At 50.5% G+C, this 13,779-nt stretch overlaps 5 protein-coding genes across 5 annotated transcripts; 2 read left to right on the plus strand and 3 right to left on the minus strand.

The window, feature by feature from the left end:
- Window positions 1-464: 464 nt before the first annotated feature.
- Window positions 465-2,237, minus strand: N7481_012477 (putative tannase; the record flags this gene model as incomplete). The annotated part of the gene is made up of 1 exon (XM_057271696.1): window positions 465-2,237. One exon carries the CDS (start codon window positions 2,235-2,237, stop codon window positions 465-467), a length of 1,773 nt encoding a protein of 590 aa, XP_057115884.1.
- Window positions 2,238-3,931: 1,694 nt separating this feature from the next.
- On the plus strand, window positions 3,932-4,411 carry N7481_012478 (mediator of RNA polymerase II transcription subunit 31; the record flags this gene model as incomplete). The annotated part of the gene is made up of 1 exon (XM_057271697.1): window positions 3,932-4,411. The coding sequence occupies one exon, from the start codon at window positions 3,932-3,934 to the stop codon at window positions 4,409-4,411; it is 480 nt and encodes a 159-aa protein (XP_057115885.1).
- Window positions 4,412-5,452: 1,041 nt separating this feature from the next.
- N7481_012479 (uncharacterized protein) lies at window positions 5,453-9,051 on the plus strand (the record flags this gene model as incomplete). The annotated part of the gene is made up of 3 exons (XM_057271698.1): window positions 5,453-5,667; window positions 5,750-7,904; window positions 7,957-9,051. 3 exons carry the CDS (start codon window positions 5,453-5,455, stop codon window positions 9,049-9,051), a joined length of 3,465 nt encoding a protein of 1,154 aa, XP_057115886.1.
- A 671-nt stretch (window positions 9,052-9,722) lies between these two features.
- N7481_012480 (palmitoyl-protein thioesterase family protein) lies at window positions 9,723-10,757 on the minus strand (the record flags this gene model as incomplete). Its single annotated transcript, XM_057271699.1, has 1 exon — window positions 9,723-10,757. The coding sequence occupies one exon, from the start codon at window positions 10,755-10,757 to the stop codon at window positions 9,723-9,725; it is 1,035 nt and encodes a 344-aa protein (XP_057115887.1).
- Window positions 10,758-11,453: 696 nt separating this feature from the next.
- Window positions 11,454-12,508, minus strand: N7481_012481 (uncharacterized protein; the record flags this gene model as incomplete). Its single annotated transcript, XM_057271700.1, has 2 exons — window positions 11,454-12,177; window positions 12,303-12,508. 2 exons carry the CDS (start codon window positions 12,506-12,508, stop codon window positions 11,454-11,456), a joined length of 930 nt encoding a protein of 309 aa, XP_057115888.1.
- Between the last annotated feature and the right edge of the window lie 1,271 nt (window positions 12,509-13,779).

The following is a 13,779-nucleotide window of genomic DNA, read 5'->3' on the forward strand; positions in this document are numbered from 1 at the left end:
ACAGGTAGAGGAAGGCTGGAAATGGAAATGGAAAGTACGACCATCAGTAAAGAGCACCCACAGAGTAGACGGGCAAATTCCACAGTGGATACTGAAACAAACTGAAACAATCCCATATCAAACAGCGGCTCTTCTCAACGAAAAATAATATCCTTCGGTTCATTAGCGTGGACTTGAACGTCGTCTTCTAGCTGACTGTCCAAGCAAAACCTATTGCCGTCTGTTTCTACCATTGCTACAAAGGACCGATCTGTTGTGGACCGCCGAGCATACTAGGCCTTATAACCACGAACTACTCCAAATAAAAGTGCATGCTCAGCTGTCAATGTCTTCATCATTTATAGTTTCTTCAAGCTTCTTCAGAGTTTCTAGCTTTACTAAAACATAGTCCAGGGGTGCCCCGAGTCTCATCGAGGCTCTGGGCATTCCTGCCCCTTCTCCCTTACCACTTACACTGCGCATCTCTAGTACACCGGCAGTGGGACAGCGTTCAAGTCATAATGCCAAGTATTAATGGAGGTTTGATCGTACTCACACTCCATCTTACCCTTCTTCCACTTCGGGCGAAGTGGCCATCCACAAATCTGGCGATTCTCACCCATATGCTCGCCCTGTAGGACAGTAGCATTGAGGGTTACTGGCTTAACATCTTTCTCCACCCAGTTGATGAGCACCTGCAAATTGGTCTGAGGGAAAGGGCCATTGGGCATGAGCGGGTTGGTGGCACAGTGAGCGGCACCAGGGACAAGGTATAGCTGATACCAGTCTCGCAGGGCGGCGGCGCCCTGCGTATAAGACTTGTCGGGGTACATGATGCTGCGGACCGATTCCCAATATCTGACGCTTGAAGCCGTGGGAATAGAATTGTCCGCTTCTCCATGGAAATGGATGACTTTTCCACCGGCCTTCTGGAATGGCGTGAGATCGGGCCAGTTGGTCTGCAGTGTTGAACCATATTCTTGCATTCCACTGATCATCCAATCTTTGAGAGTGTCATAAGTCACACCGTCAAGATTAGACAACGTGGTGCCATTTTTGTCCACGAGCAAGGCGATGTGCTCAGCGCCTAGTTGATCAACCTCGAGCTCCCACTTTTCAGTCTCCGAGTTATATTGAGTCGTAACGTCATCAAAATCGGCAGCAGTTTGATATGATAGATACACTTGGCGACCCTTCGAATCGCGAAGGCCACGAATGACCTCCTTGGCAACCTCGACAGCTTCTTTCGAGACGGTGCCGTTTTGAGCTGGTGTTGACGCCGTGGCCATTTGTCTCTTGCGTTTACCGTAGCCAGAACCGCCAGACGAGGCTGCGCAGTAATAAGGCTTACCAACCACAGTGGAGAGATCGAAATGTAATTCGCAAAGGTCAGATCGAGAGACAACGCCGTCCACCAACCCATCAAGAGAATCGCAGGCAGAAATTGTTTCGTTGACAATCTTCTCCAGCTCGCAAGGAGGCGGATAATAGCCAAGTGTCTTCGTGACAATGTTGGAATAGAGATGCTGCGTCTGCTGGAAAGACCAGCGGAAAGCAGGCGCTCCAATAGCTGCGCCATCCCATTCGTCTCCATATCGCTGAATCTGACTCCAACCCTCTCGGCCTCCCTCGGAACAGCCTTGATAGTAGGAGTACAGTTTTTTTGAAGCTTTCATGTTGAAGAAATTGCGAGTAAACTGTTTGCCGATCTTGCTGAGTTCCCAATGGGCTTTATATCCAAACATGTACAATGTTTCGTAGTCGAGAGTGCCATTGCTGAGAAGCATAGCGGCATCTGCCTGCGTATTGAAGCTTCCAAATCCACCATCAGTGGCTCCTGCAACCGCACCATACATAATACCTCCTGGGAGGGATCGATCACCTGAATAGATTGCATAACCCCCACCACCGGTCGACAGGTATCGATTCTCGAATTTGGCAGGGTCTGGCAACCAATACTGGACGAGAACTTGATCTCCGCGGCCATTGTGAGAATATGCTAACGTCATATTGCAGTATGAAAAGCTGGCTGCCGGGAAAAAGGCCCCATTCGTGGGGTTCGACGCATTGGAAACAACGTTTGTCGTAACAGAGGATGGGTCAAGAGTAATTCCTTGGATAAAATCGGATGCTGGGAGTTTGGATTGAACATATTCAACAGTGCAGACGTCTTTCAAAGAGGTTGCTACTACAGTAGTAATACTGCATGCGAGTGTTGCCAGGCTCAATGCCCGAGGGCTCCAAGAATTTGGTCTCATGGCGATTGGGATACCTCGAACGGCTTCTGCTCAGTTTCACCTGTCCATCCTCGGGCATTCCAAGGAGTATTTATGCTTTTCATGAAAGCTCGCTTCGAAGCATTTCCCCAGACCCCGCTCTTTTGATAGATACGCAGCGTGTCCGTCCCTAGACGCAATAAATTACTCCGCAAATGGACTTTGGCCCACGCTTGGCCATTTCTCGGGGAATCCTGGGGCAAAAGACTACCCCGGAAGAATGGATATCCACACGAGCGTGGGGAAGCTACCCCAGAGTAATAAGGGCTTGTACTAGGTTTTGGTAGTAGAGGGTGGGGAGTCTGGCGAGCTCGGAGTTAAGCTTCTCGTATTGTGAACTTCCCAAGTCACCACCAAACCCCCCTGAATAGGATGAAATTTGTCTTGGACGGAGGAAACTTCCTGATCCGTTATTGTGAGATTGTCCAAAGGGGCATGACCTGCACGGTCATCAAGGGAAATTTGTGGGGCCCAGGAGGGTGAAGAGGGTGGAGGGAACTTTGAGGGTTGGTGATAATTGGTGCTGCTAATGACTTTTCCGTCTCACTAGACTAGCTTGTTTGCGCCTCGAATGCGGAGATGCATTGCAGCTGTACAAGCTGCAAAATTGCCAGCCCACGGGCTCGATCGCTAGGATTTAAGAGTCACGGTGTAACAAACCGATACTCTGCAGGCAGATCTTTATTGAGGATTTTGCTAGATCTTTACAACCACGAGCAATGACCTAGCCAATTGTGGTTTACAACTCCTCAAATCGAATATATCTGGAGCTGGTGTTCTTGAATTCAGTTGAACTTTAAAATAGGAAGAAAAATCTGTTAACCATAGTATAAGGTATGGGTTCTTTCAATCACTGCATATTTGTCTGGCAAGGTTGCTGCCCCAGGTGGGAAATATATGTCGACTTGAATACTAGTCGGAATACTCCATTCCATTGCCCTTCCTGCATTAATCAAGGCAGTCTATAACCTCAGTGCTGGTAATGCTAACGTCAAGTTTGATTTCATCTTAACCAAAGATATCCAGCTAGTCAAATAGTCATCGGAATTCAAGCCAAATGGTTTGACAACACGGATTCACTATTTCTTACAGACCGGTGGAATGTAGCTGTCTTATTTCCAGATCTCTATGGACCTGAAGTAAATAAAGGACCGGATATTGTGTGATAGTCTAGTGTGTATGCAAAAATAAGGTGCTCTGCTACTGAAACTTGTCCTAGATATAAGAAGAAAAAATGAGGAAAAGCAAAAATCGACAGCTGGCGGATTTGAACCGCCGCCTCCGAAGAGAATTGATTTCTAGTCAATCGCCTTAGACCACTCGGCCAAACTGCCTTTGTATATAATGTGAGCCATGAAGATCTGCTAAGAGGGAAGCTAGGCTAGGGGAAAAATAATATCATGGAAATTGCAATATAGACAGACGACGTTCTTGAGAAGGCTTGATAGCCCGTTTCAGTTTCAATTCCAAAGTAGTGTTTCTAGGTTGCCTATCAATGTTTATAGTGTGATATGAGTAGATACTAGTAGTAGTTAACTATTACTAGTATACTACATTGCACAGTAGAGGAGTGCAAGGGGCCCGCCTTTTCCGCCTCCCGCTTGCGCCTGCCGGGAGCTTCACTCTTTCATTCAACCTCAAGCTTCATTTCAACTGAGGTCAACTGAAGCAACATCATGGAGCCGCAGCCCACCGACACTCAGGGCGTGCAGCCTCCTCCCACTCTTACAAACCCTCGATTTACTCTGGAACTCGAGTTTGTGTCCTCCCTCGCCAATCCCTATTACTTGTCCCACCTTGCAGTCAGCTATCCGAGCCTCCTTGGAATCTCCCGCGCCGATGATGACGACGAATCCTCCTCTGCTACCGATGCAGAGGCATTCACCGCATACCTCGCTTATCTCTACTCCTACTGGAAAACCTCGGAATACTCGCAGTTCCTGACTCACCCTGGTCCGACTCTGCGCGCGCTTCGTTTGCTTCAGGAGGACAAGTTCCGCCGTGAGATCATCTTGCCTCAGGTTATCGAAGGACTTGCAGGTCTGGGCGTGCTCAATGACCCCTCGGTAGCTGCAGCTGCAGCTACAGCTACCGATGGTAATGCTGCAGACCAAATTGCCGAACCGCAAGAGGACCAAAATGGTACAAAGACATGATCGTGTGTGGGACATCAAGGACTTATTCGGTTCTACAACCGCCCTAGCCCTCTCCAACCAGAATGCAGGATAGAAAGATCTACAGTACGATATCAGCTCCCCTCACGAGGGACAAGGGCTGCCCGCCAACTTACTCGGCCTTTCATAGCACAATCACAACCATGATATGCGATGGAGGGGAGCGTGCTACATGTGCGACCGAGGTATCAGGCCGATCGGCCCCCCGGGGAGGGTTTGTCGATCAAACACAGCAACAGAAACGAGACTGGTTCAATTCCAGGAAACCATGTTAAAAGCCGGCTTGATGCACCCACAGGTTCACTGATGGTATTTGCGGGGTTGCAAAGGACCAAGCGTCCTGTTGGAAGCAAACGTGGGAGAGAAGAGCATTACATTGATGGCCGCATTCGGCGAGGTGGTCCTCTCCGAGGCAATTAATTGTTCATTGGAGCCCCATCTTTAAGAGAAATCCAATTACTACTACTCGTACTCCGTATTTCACTCCAAAATTCCAGTCTGACCGGGTCCCTTTTTACTATGTAGAGCTTAGTGTAGATGGTGACCTGTCATCGTCATTGTCCATCGTGGCCGCTCGGAGCTCCCCCAACCTTCTTTTTTTTCTTTTCTTCTTTCTGACTTTGGCCTGTTCCAACAAAACCTCCTCCCCTCCCCCCATCGCTGTGCGCCGGATCCCCCGGCTTTTAATTCTCAGGTGGTTCAGTTCCCACTTCATCGCCTGTTCCTAACAGTTAATCGCCCTGGGGTTACTTCCAGCGCGGCGGAGTTGAAAGCCCCACTCTTCCCCCCTGGTCGTGGTGATCGTCAACGACCTGAGATCAGACAGCCCCGTTCTCGTCCACCGTCCACCGTGGCTCCGAACGTTTTCCATTGATCGCTCTCCCCCTCTTTGTCGCCATATTTTGGCTCTGAACCAATTCCTCGCGCAACCATTCGAGTACACTTCCCATCCTTTCACCTCCGTTCAATCCGCCCCCGCGCCTCCGCGGAACTTTTGCCCCCGGGGAGGCATCCATACCCTTCATGGCCTCCGTTCGCCAGGCCTGTCGACCAAGGCACCAGGTTCTAACGCTGAAATGCTATCCGCAATACCAAAAGGGCGTGGTGGAAGTCATTCCGAACCCGAGCGAGCTCTCATATCTGCTATATTATCTGAGCACGCGTCGCAGCAAGCTGACCAAGGTCGGGGCTTTTCTCACGAAACGAGTATCCAAGGACGTTTGGAGACGTAGATTAGGGTGAGTGGAAAGGAATTCATGGGGATAGTTAGCGTCTCGCGTGCATGCACGATGCAAGGAACTAACGCCCAATTGCAAATAGGAATGTTCAAGTCGCTCTTCATATCCTCACCGCGCTCATTGAAAAATGTCCGCGCGACCTTCCCATCTACGCGCGCTTCGTCCTAACCGTTATCGAAACCGTTTTACAATCGAACGATATTTCCATGGTCGAAGACTCTGTCGCTACATTCGAGACCTTCTGTCAGCACCAAGATATCGCACTCATCGCAGCGGAACAGACCCTCGCCCAACAATATCGTGAAGTCGTGCGGTCATACGCCAGTTTCGCTGATCCAGCTTCTTCGACTTACTCCCCTACTAAGGTCAGCCTTCCGGTTGCAATTCGATGGAGAAATGCCGGTCTTCGCGCTATCAAGGGTGTCGTCAGCTCGGAGAGCCTTGCCGCCGACGGAGGAACATCTTTGCAGCTCATTCTACCTGTTATCTTGGAAAATCTCTACTCGGAGAAAGAAGATGTCTTGATACAGCTGAAGCAGATGCTTCAAGATTCCGAGAAGGTTGAGAATGAAGGTACTCGACTGCCCCGCCGAATGAGTGTTGCAACTGTTCATACGGTGGACACAGTCGAAGGTGATCCTACATCCGCGGCACAGTCAACCGCCGACGCCGATAAAAAGGCAGAGATGGATGCGCGGCTGCTGGCACTCCGCTGCCTCGAGAAAATAATCGTATCCGGAAGCAACCGCGGCCAGATTCGCCTGGCGGCATCGGTTACTCTACAATTCATTGCCGGCAAACGATTTCCACAGGCCAGCCGGGGTGAATCCAGCACTGGAAAGAACGTTGGAAACTGGGCCACTTCACTTATTGAACTAATTGCAAACTGGTGCCCAGTTCAGGTGCGATTTGTCATTTTAGTGGCTGCAATGGACATCCTTCACGATATGAAGCCAACGGAGGATGCCTTGGATTCGTCTTACACTATTCTTTCCGTGGTAGACTGGCTACTCAAATCATCGGTTAACATGATCGGGTTGAGTGTTATGGACGTTCAGTTTGGCCTCAGCCGCTACATTTCCGCTGTTCTATCAACCACCAACCAAACGAAAGGTGCAAACCAAGAAAAGACCGATGAATATCAGGGCGTCGGGGGCGTGTCGATCTCTCCTCAAAGGAGGAACCTTCTCACCCTGTTAGAGCACTGTATTGGTGATCTGGCAACTCACATCTATTATGGTGACCAAGTCGCAGATATGATCCGCGCGATTCTGAAGCGCTTCAAGCCGTCCGCGAACATTGATAGTGCTGCACAGTCTTCTCTGGCTACGGTTCACGAAACAGGTGTGTCGCCGACTGCTGAGACATCTCAAACGGGGGAAATTACTGGCGAAAAGGCCCAAGCAGAGAGTTTCTCTCATGCTGCTGCCAAGGTCACTGCGCTGCGTGCCGTCAAGGCCATCCTTATGGTTTCTACCTTGAGAGCACCGAGCACGTCGACTGCCTCTGAAACCAGGAACAAGGTGGGCATTCACGTTTGGGAAGGGACACAAGGCCTTCTGCGGGACTCCGACCCGCAAGTTCGCCGCGCGTATGCCGATGCTTTCCTAACCTGGCTCTCGCTGGAAACGAACAAGCACGATCTTAACGCACGAGTGGAAATCCCGAAGTATATCAAGCCGGCATCAAAACGCGACACCGAGCAACGGGACAAGCTGAATCGGCGTAGCACCTCAGCTCCGGGTAACCAACGAGAGAAGGTGGCGCTCGCTGCACAGTCAACTTTCCTTCGTTTGTTGCACCTGGCTATCTATGATGCTGCTCTCGAGAACCCCACTGTCGAATCTGATGTCCTTGTTTTCCATCTTCTCCTGACAAGCCTTGTTGAGAATCTTGGAGTAAATGCGGCGCAATACGGGCTTCCCATGGTACTAAAATTACAGGAAGACCTGTTCACCTCGGTCGACCTGGGCAGCTTCGCAGCCCGTGTCAACATCGGCAGCCTGGTTCTTGGGTATCTCTCAGCAGTGTCGGAGAAGTTCAATCTCGAATCCACTCACGCTGGGGTCGAAATTCGCAACGAGATCGAGAAGAGGCAAAGTAAGAGTCAATATTTCTCTAAGATTAGATTGCCCCCGACTGCTCTAGATGGTATCGCCGTGGATGAGCAAATGCCTACCAACGAGGATTCAGCGCCACCAGCCACGCTGACGCCTTTCCGAAACGTCGATGACCTTGTTAATGGGATTGACGAGGCATACCGTCAATCGATTTCCCCCCCCGCCACAGAGTCCCCCGACCTCCCCTCCCGCACGAGGCTTCAGCTTCCCGGTTCTCAACCACGCCTCGGTGGCAGCGCCAACTCAACCAAACAGCGGTCTCCCGTCGGCCGTCAAGGAGCAAATGCTCTCGTCTTGGTCCCGTGAATCCTGTCTCGCTGCTGTGGAGAAGGAGAGCATCAAGACACTATCTATCAGCGGCTCGCGCGGGGGTACCATGGCTCGCGCAAGTCAGGGCAATGGCCTCGCAAACGGTTCTCCTGCTGGTTCAGCTTCGAATAAAAACCGTCGCACCAGCGTCCCCGAAATATCGCGTACTTCGGAGCCTAGCTCCACCAGGGGATCCCCCGTTCGTGTCACTGAGCTGCGCCGAGTTTTATCGGTGAATCACGACTCTCAGCCCCGAAAACTCAGCCCGCTGCGAGATCAGCTCGATACCTCGAATGAGAGTGTCGTTTCCTCTGGTAGCGAGAGCATGGTTAGTGGGTCATTCTCCGTCTCCGAGGTAGATGGGGAAGGATTCCAACAAGATGGAGACCAAACTCCTGAAGAAGAGGGTGTAGAAACGCCACGAGCATCAGCGTCAGAAATTGCTCTTTCGGGAGAGAAGCCTATCAGAGATAACAATGAGCCGACTTTGAGCCGGGTGAACTCTGATGAAGATATCCCGCCTGTTCCCCCCATCCCTCCAACCCTGCATATCCCCGGTGGCTTTCCGAATGATTCGCAACGGTCATTGATCTCAATTGATCGCCCATCCACCGCCCCTGATGTCTCGCGGCAGTCCTCGGTCCAGAGCAAGTCAGGACCAAACTCACGAAACGCACACCTGACTCGCAATAAAAGTCGATCCAATAACAACCTAGCTGCCGGCATCTCAGAGGTGTTCCGCGGTGCCGAGACCAATGGCACCGACTCCCTGGACCACGCGCAAAAAGACCACTTGAGACGTATCTTAGACGGATATCTCTCACCAGATGGCAGCATGCTGGCAAACGGAGATCGTCCAGCAACCGCGGTCCCGGCCTCCAAGTCCCTGGTGGGCGGTGGCTACAACAGCAGGCGGCATGTCAGTGGCGGTGGCATCGGACGACCGCCATACTAAAATAGTTTTTCATTTTTTTGCATCCCTCTTTTGCAAGTCCCTCCCTTGTACAGTCGGACCCGGCGACGATTTAACTCGCCGAATACCTTACACCCTCACCATTTCGTTTCTCTTTGCCTTGTTTTGTACATGTTTATAATTTCCCATCCCGGCCCTTGCAATGCGAGGAATTTCCCACTTGGACTCGTCTCTTGATCGAGCAGTCTAATGTCTTGCCCACTGCCTCATTTTTTTCCCTTTCGTTTTACCTATTCATCCCGGTCCGCTACCTGGTCTCCTATCTACGTCTTATTTTCATTTCTTTCTCTATTCGTGCATATGATCTATTCTTGATAACCCGTGTCCGTTTTTTACTGCTGGTTTCTGCTCAATGCGGGTTCTGTATCTAGCTACATTGTCGGTAGACTTAAAATAGACGATGCTGGAGTCTTTACGACTTGGAAAAAGGAGCCGTTTGTAGTAGTAGATGTAGGTTTGAATCAGTTGACTCTATAGAAAGAATCACAGTTAGTAATGAATATAGCTATGATGCCATACATTGTACAGATATCCGAAAACTCGCCATTGAGTCCACTCCTAGTCACCAGCAAAATAAAACAATACAGAAACAAAATATCGCTAAAATCGATCAGTGGGACGCCATGATAGAAAAATAAAGAGAATCATCCCCTTTAAAAGCCAGGCTGCATCTGAGCCAACAAGCCCTGGGACCGAGAATCCGTCTCATCACCGAATGTCTCCTTCTCAGGGAGTACCTCCTGCGCCCGTAACTGCTTTTCCTCCACGCGACCGAAGTACTCCTTGAAAGTCCTCTCCAGAACCTTTTCAGTCAAATGCATATGCTGACCAGGAACAGACTTGAAATCCAGTCTACCCTCGTCATCAAGACTCTTCAACCCAAGCCAATCTTCTTTGTAAAGCGCACGTTCCTGCAACGGCGTCACAGTCCCACTGGTAATATTAACCTCAGCAAAGATCGCAGATTCCTTCGGCACGGCAACAGTGTCTTCATCGAACATGTACATCGCAAACCGATTCAACGACCCCAACCTCTTCTTATAGTCCACATTCTTCAATTCCCGCTCATTATTGATATCGGCGAGGAAATTGCTGTGTTCAAGATACTCCTCCAGAGATTCAGGATCACGGAAGTACTGCGCGGGGACGAGATGACTCTGAACGAAATCTGTCCACTGTCCCGAGCGAAGGAGAGCCTCGGCACCATTACAGATCCAGTCTCCCGTTTTGCAGTCCTGGAATTCCGAGATCCCGTTATGTTGACTGCCGAATGTGACGAGATTGTGGACGGGTGGGTTATTGCAGCGTTCGATGTAGCCGCGGAGGAACTGGCCTCCTTGGGAGAAACCGATTGCGTTGATGGCGGGTGCGGATTTGAGGATCGGGTCTGAGGCTAGTTGGGCGCAGACTGTTGAGAGTTGTTCGGTTACGTTGCCGAAGAATGTTGCTTGGCGGTCGCCGCTGCCTGTGTCGGATAGTCGGATTATGTGCACGTATGTGTCTGGGTTTGTGGTTGCTGCTAGGTCGGCCACGGATTGGAGGCCCTCGCGTTCGAAGTCGTCGCCTAGGCCGTGCCAGATTACGAGGGGGAGTTGGATTGTGGTGTCCAAGTTGGTCACGGTGTTCGGGACTGCGGCGGTTATGGCGCCTGTTGCTAGCGAGGCTAGGATTGGGATGAGTCGTAGCATGGTGGTGAATTTGGTGAAGCGATGGATGAATGTTGGAGTTGGAGGTTGGGGGAATCTTGAGGCTGGGACTTGAACTTGAATGGACGATGTCGTCAGGTGGAGCCCCGTTGGAACTTCCGAATCCGGGGACCGATCGGCACGTGCCCGAACCTTGGGTTGAATGTGGAGAGCCAAACTATGCAGGTGTACTACTACTACTACTACTACTACTACTACTACTACTTTCTACTTTCAATTGATACAAGAAGACTCCAAGACTGATACTACTAGTAGTAATATGACTGTAAGTTGTGTTCAAAAATTGGGGCTTATTTGGCCGTGATTGACGTATCTATATTGATCATGACTGATCGACCCTAACATAATAATTATCAGTACAACTTGAAGAGATCGTTGGCAGCCACAGAGCAATGATGATTCCTTCTCGTATTCAGAATGTGCTAATTCCAGCATCGGTATTTAGACGGACAAGCTGGCCAAACACTCTCACCCCTTTGGGTTCGGGGGGACCACTAAAATCAGTATCGTGGGATGGATGGTTTGTAAGTGGTGTGTCAATAAGACGAGGCTCCGGTCGCCAGCTTGAGGCATGCTGACTCGATTGTATCTGAGTCTCATTCAGGGGGAACGCGATCAGCGTAGAAACCAGACTCAATGACCTAGAAATACCGTGCTGATCAGTATCTGAAAAGCTATCTAGACCCCTTTGCTCTGTAAGAACTTGGTCGTCAATAGTGAAAGGTCTCGGTAGAATCGGATTGTTCCCCCGGGAGGGGTAAGAGTCTGCCTGTTACGCTGAGTTGATTTTGTATTCTGGTTGTTTATCTTGTGAAATGATCGACCTCGAACAGTGATCCCGGATGGAGTCGTGAATGTTGCATCTTGTAGTATGATTGTTTCTGGGATGGTCGAGAGGGCCCTTGAGGCATTGGTTGGGTAATCAAGGCTGGAGCGAAGACCACCGAGACCTTGCCATGGGCTTTTGAGTTTGTCCTGTTGGTGAGTATGGGCGGAAGAACGGGGCGCCGCGGAAATGCTTTGGCCGAGAATAATGGATTCTGATGAGCGATGGCTTGGCGTTATTTCAGGTCTGATATTGGACTGTCGGTGCAGATCAGTCGGTTGGCCATCGATCTGGATCTGGATCTGGTCTGATAAATAGATATCTCGCTCAGAAGAAAGCCTTCGAGCTTTCCTACGGGAATGAAAGAGGGCTGGGATCGGTCTTCCGTTGACAGCGGACAGGCGTTGGCGGTCGGCGTCGTTTAATTTACGCCGTTTGCCAAATCGTTCGACTTCCTCGGCCGGGGCGAATTTGATACTCAGCGGGCGAGATAAAGATACAGCAGCCCAGTCGGAACTTTGCAGAAATCGGTGCTTGGAGGGGTTGTGAAGAGGAATGTTGAGTGGTGGACTGGAGCTCGTTGGAAATGTTAGTATGATGCGCGGGCAGAGACCCAAGTATGAATGGCAAGGCAAGGCAAGACAAGACAAAGCGAAACAGCGCAATAGTGCTAAAGCAATAGCGATGATATCAGTACTGACTCGTCTTGCTTCTCCTCTACCAGTTCGGTGCCCTCGTCCACTGTGAGCCTGTCCCTCAGATTGAGAAAGCCCGGGAAGGTAACCGGCTGGCGAGACCCTCGGTCATTGGCACGTTGGCGGGACTTGGCAAAGTTTTGTCTCTGAAATTGAGAGAGGATGCCCTTGCGATCAGAATGGCGACGCAATTGGCCGCCAGTCCAGTTCATATTGAAGTGTGTGCATGGAGTGTACGAGGAGTGTAGATACCCTTCTTGGTTTAGTGTGACCAGGGAGTGCCCACTTATGCCAAGACATGCTGACATAACCCGCTTCACACACAAAACTGCCGCCTCACTTTTTCCAACTTTCTCCTTCATCCAATCGTCCCAATGATGGACTTGACCATAGAACACCTCAGCGCATGCGCTGTCGCTGTCTGATCACTGACCTCCAGCAATCACCGACTCTCACTGCCCCACCTGGTAAGCACTCCCCTGTCTCATTTGAATTCCGTCACACACACACACACACACACACCTCCCCCCCCCAAGCCAAGCCAAGCCGAGCTCGAGCTCGAGCTCGAACTTGAGCTCAACCTGGATGATGAACAAATTTACCAAAGCATAGTTCAACTGAAGATCTTCGGATTGCTGAACGACAACCTTTATCCATCTTTCTTTTCTGACTCTCCACTTGTTTCTGGAAAACTTTACACATCAATTTGATGAGGGATCATTGGCTAACAGATGATGATCCAGATACCCAATCTCCGAGAGTTTCTGCATTGCTGCCCAACGTGGGTCTCGCCCCGGCCCGCCATGATGGCGTCGTCATTCCTTATAGTACATACAATAGTAGTTTTAGTCAATACGAATGCAATCAAAGAGTGCGAATGCAAGTCTGGTTCTCATCACCCTGTACAGTGCAGTGGACTGTAGAGTACAGTAGACTACCACCACCACCACAATCACACATCCCGCACCTGACTGCAACCTCTCTTCCGCATCACCCCGACGTGGACGCCTCTTCACCACACAATCCCCATCAGCACACGAAGAGAACATGCCGATCGTTTCAAATGAACATCATCCTGCAGCGTCAGCCCTGGCTTCCATCCAATCATCATCATACAACTGCACCGCCAAGTCCACTAGACGCGGGTCTCGTCTCACCGCTACAAACACCCTCTCGTCTGATCCACTCGGATGCCGCCAACGCAAAATCCAGTATGCAGATGCCATCACCCTCGACCAAATACTGGCTGCTCGCTGGTGCCAACAGGGCAGGTCACCGCTGCACTATGCGACTCTGGCACACGCTTTGATAGGCCCCACTCTCTCCTGAACTCTTCTGAACCCGCCCGCGTGGGCTCCGGCCGCTTCTAAAAAGGCTGCTGATCCCCCCCCGTTCCTGTTGTCTTCTTCTTCTTCTCTTTCCCAACTCAGGATACCCCTTTCTCTCTTGCGATCACCTACAACAAGACGACTTTAGTACTACA

This window comes from Penicillium waksmanii (assembly GCF_028829765.1).
Source record: "Penicillium waksmanii strain IBT 27052 chromosome Unknown utg000010l:1.0-3698451.0:1.0-3701458.0, whole genome shotgun sequence".
Taxonomy (NCBI): Eukaryota; Fungi; Ascomycota; class Eurotiomycetes; order Eurotiales; family Aspergillaceae; genus Penicillium; species Penicillium waksmanii.